This window comes from Aedes aegypti, chromosome 1 (assembly GCF_002204515.2).
Source record: "Aedes aegypti strain LVP_AGWG chromosome 1, AaegL5.0 Primary Assembly, whole genome shotgun sequence".
Classification (NCBI taxonomy): Eukaryota; Metazoa; Arthropoda; class Insecta; order Diptera; family Culicidae; genus Aedes; species Aedes aegypti.
This window is the reverse complement of record NC_035107.1, coordinates 13,433,813-13,443,238: the sequence shown is the minus strand read 5'-3', so window position 1 is coordinate 13,443,238 and position 9,426 is coordinate 13,433,813. Positions and strand designations below refer to the sequence as shown.

At 37.7% G+C, this 9,426-nt stretch overlaps 1 protein-coding gene across 4 annotated transcripts in view; it reads left to right on the top strand.

Annotated features, from left to right (window-relative positions):
• Nucleotides 1–1,118: 1,118 nt before the first annotated feature.
• The window catches only part of LOC5569470 (probable phosphorylase b kinase regulatory subunit alpha), a 74,961-nt gene continuing 66,653 nt past the window's right edge, over nucleotides 1,119–9,426 (top strand). For 3 of the 4 annotated variants that reach the window (XM_021838967.1, XM_021838965.1, XM_021838966.1), the window contains exons 1-2: nucleotides 1,119–1,468; nucleotides 1,526–1,681. In XM_021838967.1, coding sequence (XP_021694659.1) covers nucleotides 1,553–1,681 — 129 coding nt within the window. In that variant the 5' untranslated portion in view covers nucleotides 1,119–1,468; nucleotides 1,526–1,552. The remainder of the gene's footprint in view (nucleotides 1,469–1,525; nucleotides 1,682–9,426) is intronic. The other variant, XM_021838964.1, reaches the window with a different exon arrangement.

Sequence of the window (9,426 nt, the reverse complement as noted above, 5' to 3'; positions counted from 1 at the left end):
GGGAAATCTGGTCAAAGTAATAGTAAGAACACGCTCTGTCTTAGGACCCTATTTATGGGTAAACTGAACTTAGCAAGTTAGGCGAAGAAGTGGAAGCTAAAAGTTATTCTCACTTTCAGAGGAGAAAATCCATAGTGCTGGCAAATCTACATTGCACGCTTAATTTATGATCTTGCCCTAAAGCCCCAAACGCAATGTTAGCGGAGCGGCAACGGAATGCGGAACCGGTTCACCAGCATGAATCACATCATCTCGACTGAGCTGTTAACGAATGAAAGTGAACCAACACTAAGTCGGATAGCATGTTATAGTTCATGCTGGCGAACCGGTTCCGCTTTCCGTTGCCGTTCCGCTATCATTGCGTTTGGGCCTTAAAAGCCATTTGTAACGAAATATATGAATGAGACCCTATATCTCCCAGTGATGATAGTTTTTGACATTGTCCATCTATTGTTAAAAAACAATAGACCAATCCAGTTGCCTGCGTAGTAGTGCAATGTTGACAAAATTTTCTTTGTTTGCTGTGAGAACTGTCACAACATTGCTTTTGTTTGCTGTGAGAATCCAAACATAAACAGAATTGATGCAAAACAACCACTTCCTTGTTGGCCTGCTGTTGACCGAAAGCTCAATAACGTCAAACAAACATCGATACGTTTTCATTCTGAGGAAATCGACTTGTGTAAGATTCATTGTGCGTTGGTGTTCGTGGCAGTTTGCTTGGGGACCTCTATTAGCTGTACATTCAGTTATTAATGGCTAAGGGCCGATTTCTTCACCTTCGCTTAAGCCGTAAACCACGTTTACCCATACGATTAAACCAGGTTTGAGGCCTAAGCGGTGGTGAAGAAACCGCTTATAAGAGCGAGATCATAAATTATGCGAGAACTTGGCTTCGAATAAAATTTCTTTAATGGAATGGAATTTAATGAAAAATGGATTCCGAATTTTAGCACCCCCACCCTACTGCGTAGTGTACCCTGAGCTGAACAATGAACGAAAAAATACTGCTGATTTACATTCCTACCCCCACTGCGAATGACGTACTCAAAACAAAACGACCGAGAGATGCACTCCGTTTTCCACCTCCCAACGCGCCCACCCCCAAAAAACAGCCCAGTAGGCTCAGTCGAAAGAAAACGCCATCACGGCATGTGTGTGAAGCTCCCACAATAATCATTCTTCAGCAGATGATTGAATTGACATTCAAGTGACATTCTAGCGCTCGGGGTTTTTTTTTCGTCGCCAAGAACCCCCAGCGGGGAAATCGAGAAAAACTTGTCCTTCCCGGAGTGAAATGGTCCAGCACCGACGCTGAAAGCAGTTTCCCCGCGGGCACCTAGCGAGAACCGCTTCCGAAGGCGGAGAATTTGGCTGGAAAAGTGCGATTCTAGTGCTGTTCGAGCGAGACTTTTGAGTTTTTCTTTTTCATCGGTCCGAATTTGGAGCAACACACATTTATTGAGAGGTAATTTCCTGTTCGAATGGTGAAATTTGATTATGAGTCGGAATTTTCTTTCCGTAGGTTGGTTTCGAGGAAGAAGGCCCAAGAATGAGGAGCCGCAGCAATTCCGGAGTCCGGCTGGATTACTACCAGCGGATTGTCCACCGTTTGATTATGTCCCATCAGCAGCCGGTGACGGGACTCTTTCCGGCCAGTCCCTCGACACAGCACGCCTGGGTAAGTTTGTTTTCTCCCCCGGGGGAAGGTCAGGGGGTAGGATATCTAGTTGTTTAGTGCGTTCCGGAGGAGGCCTGTTAATTATGCATATTGATAGTGAATGTTAACTTATAATTTATTCATATGTGGTTGATGTTCAATATGCAGCGCTGCCAATTTGGCAGAGGACTCGGAAAAGCTGTAAGAATGATTTTGTTAGTTTGTGGAGATTTTCGCACTTTTGTAAACTTGTTCAAAATTAGCACTCGAATTCCTCAATGATACTTTCGGCGTTATAATCTGTGTTGTGTGTCTCAAAAAACTAGATTTCTGGAGTCGTACACCTTTGGTAGCACTGCTCTTTTTGTGTGTCGCTAAACGCGTCTCAAGGTCATATCGATTATCGCCCGGTGTCTGGTGCTGTCTTGGAAATTAGTGACAATATCTATGGCATCTTGGTTTGCTTAGTATTGCTCCTTTCAAATTTCCAGGAGCAGGATTTGGGTTTATCGAACATGTTTTAACCCTTTCTTTCCATCGACATCAACAGATTATTTCTTTACGAAAAAGACGTTTTTATAGAAAAAAATTTCTTGGACAAGCAATGTTGCAAAAGCTCTAAATTTTTCAAAATCAGTTTAATTGTTTTACAGTCAGGTCAAGTCAGACGCTGCCACCCACTTTTCTCCCATCGTAATTTCTCATTCTTTTTAATGGTATTAAGGCGAGCTAGGCCGTCATTGAAATTTGTACGTGTTATGCGGAAGTAATGATGTGTAAACTGCCCTTCTACGCCTACTTGTCCCATGTTCTATGTAAACCTTATGGACCGCGGGACAAATATGCGAAAAACGGCTGTAATTCTACTATCTTTCAACAAGCCAAGAAAATAGCTGTTGTGGCTTTTTTGATATTGAAGGTGCATTCGATAATGCATCTCATAACTCCATACGTTCGGCAATGGAATTAAGAGGCTTGGATAGATGCATTGTTGATTGAATAATGAAAATGCTAAAAGATCCAGTAATTTGTGCTAATCTGGGAGGTGCGCAACAGTTGCGTAACATTTGAAAAGGGCCTATCTGCAAAACGTAAACATTGAGAAATTCTCAATTGAAGATTCCGTACCATATTTAAAATTCCTATTTTAAACCCATTCGCATTTTTACTAGTTTCATACCTGTGTTCGACACCCATTAAAGTCTGTTGCGTGACCCTGGGTCATTGACCCATAATGTTTCAAATAATAGGGTAACGGTCGTATTTTGGACCCCCTAAGGAAGTGATTTTAGTTTTTTGTTCCAATTCATTAATTGCACAGCGTAACCAAGTCAAAGAACATGCCAAAATGTAGCGAAAAACTTCCTCTACGAGATAAAAATGCCCATACAGTCATGTAGGATTCAAAAAACGTCAAAAATAATTGAATTGTGAAGCACTGTCTATCATTATTTTGGACACACCAATACATTTTGGACCCTCAAAGTATATATTTTGGACCCCTGGCATTTTTTATTGTTTGGCGACAAAGTCCACGACACTGGTTGTATAATATGCTTGCCCATAGTCTAATAAATCGATTGACAATGGAAAACCGAAGAAATTCTACGCATTTAGTTCAGAAATTTGAAAAAAGTATTTGTTTACATTTGAAAAATTTCTGACGCCTACGATTTCTGTGTGTAACGTGTTGTAACGGTTGCATGGATGAACCGGTTAAATTAAATTAATTTCAGATAGAATAAACACATTTGCTATGTACAAATGCTTGATGCAAGTGCGGAATAGTCCTATTTTTCCAAATGGCTTGCGAATTGAGTTGGTCTTTCGATTTAAACTGGGAAATTTGCAGGAAAATGTCCCAAGGGGTCCAAAATATATAGGGGTCCAAAATATATTGGTTACCCTACAACTCGTAAAAATTGTTGAATTCAAACATCATCGGAAGATAGGCCCTTTTATGAATCTTCAAACCAGTTAGGCCCTTTCAGTTAGGCCTTTTGATTGAACATGGTTTCAGTTAGGCCCTTTTATAATTTGTTAATTTTATGGATTTTTGAATTGGTTTGCATAAATCTTGAACAAAAAAACAATCTGAAAAAACACTATATAATAGCTAAATATTGGAAATTTTCGGTTGAAGATTCAGTACCTCATTGATTATTCCTATTTCAAACCCATTCGCTTTTTACTAGTTTCATACTTGGGGAAGATCAAAAAATGACCTCCATCGTTTTTGGGGTTTGTAGAACTCTACTACCCTCTCTGTCACGATTTTTTCCAATACCCAATCCATGCACTTGTCACATTTTCGTACATCCCCCCATTGGAGGAGGCCCCAATTGATGGACGTCATTTTCGGATAACCCCTTGTGTTCGACACCTATAATGGTCTATTACGTGGCTCACAACGATTTGAATTTCAAATAGCACAACAACTTGTAAAAATAGTTCAATTCAAACATCATCCGCAGATAGGCCCTTTTACGAATTTTCAAACCAGTTAGGCCCTTTTTGAATTTGCTAATTTTATTGATTATTGAAGTGATTTGCATAATTCTTCGACTAAATTTAATGATTATGTGAGAAAAACACACAATATCATAATAGCTAAATATTGGAAACTATTCTATAAAAATCAGCAGCATATTGATTACTGATATTTCAAACCCATTCACTTTTTTACTAGTTTTATATTTGTGTTTGATACTCATTATGGTTTATTACGTGGCCCAGAACGTTAGAAATCTCAAATAGCATAACGACTCGTGAAAATGGTTGCATTCACATATAATCAGCAGTTAGGCCCTTTAATGAATCTTCAAATCAATTAGGCCCTTTCAGTTAGGCCCTTCGATTGGATATGGTTTCAGTTAGGCCCCTCCAGTTAGGCCCTTCTAGAGTTTGTTGATTTTATTGCTTATTGAAATGATTTTCATAGTTCTTAAATATTTAAAATCAAGCGAGAGAAACACAATGTAATAGCTAAATGTTGGATATTCTCGGTTGAAGATTCAGTATCTTATTGATTATATCTATTTCAAACCCATTCACTTTTTTACTTGTATTATACTTTGGGGCCTTTCTTAGCCAAAGCAAAGCTTTCTATCTTTCTATCTTGGTATCTGAGTTCCATTCCCGGTCGGTCGGTTTTTTCGTAATGGAAATTTCCTTTACTTTCCTGAACATAGAGTGCCTTCGTACTTGTCACACGATATGCGAATGCAAAAATGGCAACTTGTCAAAGAAAGCTCTCAGTTTATAACTGTGAAAGTACTCATTGAACACAAAGCTTAGAAGCAGTCCCAGTGAGGACGTAATGCCAAGAAGAAGTATAAGAAGAATTCTTGCAGGGCTGTTGCAAAAACAAACGAATTTGTTTTTGTTGTGAGAATCGCGACTTTTGAAACTCGATCCACAACTAGAGGCAACAAATAAAAATTATTCAAAATTTTTAATGTAATTTTTTTTTCAGGATAAAAAAACAGTTTTTCTACTAACTTCGCATTAAGATTATGATAAAACTAGTAAAAAATAGAATGAGCTTGAAATAGAAATCAATATAGTAATGAATCTTCAATAAAGAATTTTTAATATTCAATGCTGATTTTCTCACATAATCGATTGATTTTGTTCATAAACTTTGAAAATCAATTCAATAATTAATAAAATTAACAAGTTTCAAAAGGGCCTAACTGGAACTAAGTTTCATAAAAGGGCCTAACTGAAAGGGCCTAACTGGTTTGCAGACTCGTTAAAGGGCCTATCTGCCAATGATGTTTGAATTCAACCATTTTCACGAGTTGTTTTGTTATTTAAGATTTAAAACGTTATGGGCCACCTAGTAGACTATTATGAGTGTCGAACACAAGCATAAAACTAGTAAATAGGAGAAAGGGGTTGAAATATGAATAATCAATATAGTACTGAATCTTCAATAAAGAATTTTCAATATTCAATGTTGATTTTCTCACATAATCGATTGATTTTGTTCTAAAACTTTGAAAATAACTTCAATAATCAATAAAATTAACAAATTCCAAAAGGGTCTAACTGGAACTATGTTCAATAAAAGGGCCTAACTGGAGGGGCCTAACTGAAACCCTGTTCAATCAAAGGGCCTAACTGGTTTGAAAACTCGTAAAAGGGCCTAACTGCCGATGATGTTTGAATTCAACATTTTTTACTAGTTTTTATGTTATATAAGATTTAAGGCGTTACGTGGCCCAGTAATAGACTATGAGTGTCGAACAAAAGTTTAAAACTATTAAATGGCAATGGGTTTAAAATAGTAACAATCAATATGTTACAGAATCTTCAATCGAGCATTTCTCAATTTTTACGTTATGCTGATAGACCCTTTTCAAATATTTCACTAGGTTCCATTATGTGAGAAAACACTATACAATGGCTAAATATTGAAAAATATTGGGGAAAAATAAAAATGCACGAAAGGGCCAATCTGATTTTGATGGAAATTTTCAGTTAGGCCCTTTTATGACCAGTTAGTCCCTCTTAGTTTTACCATTTTCAGATAGGCCCTTTTAAATTTGAATAAAATTACCATTAATAATGCATTTTTCATGCCCGTAAGAGTATGTAGGAGTAATTTACGTAAAAAATGATACGAATAATGAATAATCAAGTTTGTTTACATTTTGCAGTTAGGCCCTTTTCAAATGTTACGCTAGTTACTATCTATAAAGACAATAAAGGGTTGTCCTCAAGGAGGAGTACTATCACCCTTATTGTGGTCATTTGTAGTGGACGACCTTCTTAAAATGCTAACGGACCAAGGTTTTGAGGTGATTGGATATGCAGACGATGTGGCTATTGCTATTCGTGGAAAGTATGAATACACTATTTCCAAACGGTTACTAGCTGCACCGAACATCACTCTCAAGTGGTGCAGAAGAAAGGGCTTGATTGTAAATCCTTCTAAGATTAATATTGTTCCTTTTACCAGAAGAAAACAAAAAATACTCTGAGGAATCCAGGTTCGGTTTTCGGATGAAGTTAAACACCTCGGTGTTACTTTGGATAAGAAACTGAACTGGAACTCACATCTAGAAAAGGTTATCACTCAGCTTTGGGGAAAACATGGGGACTGCGGCCAAATATGGTTCATTGGATGTATTCGACAATAGTTCGCCCAAAAAATAACCTATGCTTCTTTGATATGGTGGCCCAAAACCAATGAGGTAACCACTCAAAAGAAATTAGGTAAATTACAACGGCTTGCCTGTATTTCGATAACAGGGGCAATGAAAAGTACACCATCAGCCGCTTTAGATGGCCTTCTTAATGTATTACCTTTACATCAATTTGTTACACTGCAAGCAGCAGTTTATCCGTTATAATAAAATATTGGATGGAAATCAGGTAGGACATTCAAAAATCATCAGGGACTTCCAATCTGAACTCAGAGATAAGGACAGTAAAAGACTGGATGACAACAAAGGCAAACTATGATACTCCTGGCAAAGTGGTTAAATTAAGGCGATATATATGGGAGTCCGGTGGGCCGAGTTTACGTCCAGGTTCTATTGGTTTCTACACAGATGGGTATAAGATTGGTGAAAATACAAGAGTTCGAATTACCTCATGTCTTTTTATGCACCTTGCGTGCAGTTGTCATTTTTATTATGTTAACCTAACGAACATCATCACAAGTAAACTCGATTCACTAGAGATCGGCCGCCTTATTTCTTTCAGTTGTCCGAAATACTTTACGGTTCGTTTTACTCCGATTCTGCGCATCTGCTGGTCATTCCAATCCTTCAATTAGAACCCGTAGAAATCTGGCAAAGTAATCCCAACAGGGTTATAGATTTTATAAAACAAGTCGAGCCTACCTGGGATCGTGCGCTATATCAACCAATGTCTATCACACCTTAGTTGTGACAGGATGTTTGATTAGCACCAAATCTTCGTGGGCTTCGTGGCCTTGCGGTTAGCGGCGTCAGTCGTTTAGCCGTATTGTGCCACGAAGCGTGGGTTCGATTCCCGCTCCAGTAGGTGGAAACTTTTCGTCAAACGAAAAATTCATCACTGGGCTACTGGGTGTTCTGTGTTGTCCCGAAACGTTAGACAAAATAAAATAATAGTTTTTAATTTTGTCAAGAATAAAAAGCAAATCTATCATGAATGTTACTTTAGGTAACTGAAAATATCTCTGATGAATTCTGTATGGAATTTCGCAAATTTTGATTGCCACACTGCTCTGTTCTATCATATGTTTGAATTGGCATCTTCAATCAATTCTGTATGGAATTCTGAAAAGTTTCATAGGTCGCATGATATGGTTCTATCAAATGATTGAATTTACCACATTCCCAGGACCCCCAAGGGAACCCAAGAATCTGATGTGGTAACCCATCTGGACAATACTCAGGTGGCAACGTCTTGAATCAAATTGTAATAAAGTTCTGCAAAATTTGATTTGCCGCATGGGTTGGTTCTACCAAAAACATAAATTGACCACCAGTTCGGATGCTGTGGGAACCGTTCAATGGCCTCCGGAATTGGACCCTTGGTCGCTTGGTAACCAGTAGTGCCCTGAACAACTAACCGATTGATTGGATACCATTTCAAATGCGTTTCATATCAAATTCTATGTTTCACAATTCAAAACAAATGTGTTTTGCTCTTACAAAGGCCCTTTCAAAAATGGTTAAATCGGCACCGGTTCTGAGCGGCCAATTCCAACCAAACCAAGTTTTGTAGGTAGATTCACAAAATATAAGCCTAGACAATAATTTTGAGTATAAAAACATTTCCATTTGGTTAAAAAACGGCTGCGAAACTCGTAGGTCAAATCAGGGTCAATATGACCCGATCACCTTAAATATAACTTTTTTGTCCAGCCCTTCAGAATCGTCCTAGAATTTTTTTCATACGTGAAATTCTTATTTTTTATAGAATATTTAAAGTCACCAAATTTCATAGCAACAAAAGTTGTGGCGCTTTGAAAGTGCGTTTCGGGTCATATTGACCCGAACACCGTAGAACGGTTAAAAGACAATCATGATACATAAACTGGAGGCATTACATTGCTGTTTTCTTACACCAGTAATATAAAATTCATTTGTAATTCTTATATTCAATTCTCAGTTTCAGTGCCTCTATGTGAAATTGAATATTGAAATGACACCAACAGTGGGTGAAACTGAATGTGTGCGTATGTTGCACCCACTCTTTTTCTCGTCGCATTCGCTCGGCTTCGTGCTAGCGGAGATTATTTTTGTTCGTTTTCGCACTGATCGGGAATTATTCTGCTGAATTTTTACGACACTGGTCAGCATAAGCCATTATTTCTGTTTTATAAAACAATATCTCGCACCCGGTTTTGTATACAGTGAGTCACAATGAAAATCGTCCACCCTCATATTTTCCTTTCAAAGTTCTGTTATTACTATATATAAAAAGCTGTGGGTTTCTAATTCTTACATTTATTTGCATACTTCGATTACTTCATTGTGGCACTGTTTTTATAAGTATTGAAAACAAAACGGAATTGAAAAATAATAAAGTAAATTTAAACCTCAAATATAAGTCACAGTGAAAATCGTTCACCGATATCAATTTATAGTTGGTCTAAAATAATTATCAATTTTTCAGGTGTCAATTCATAAACTAGTATCGAGTAGGTAAGCCTTTGCTGTTCAAAACATCCCTGAGACGATTTGACATAGATCGCACAAGTTTCTCAGTTTAAGTTTTAGCGGTCTTAACCCATTCAATAGTAAGTGCACTTTTCAAAGTAT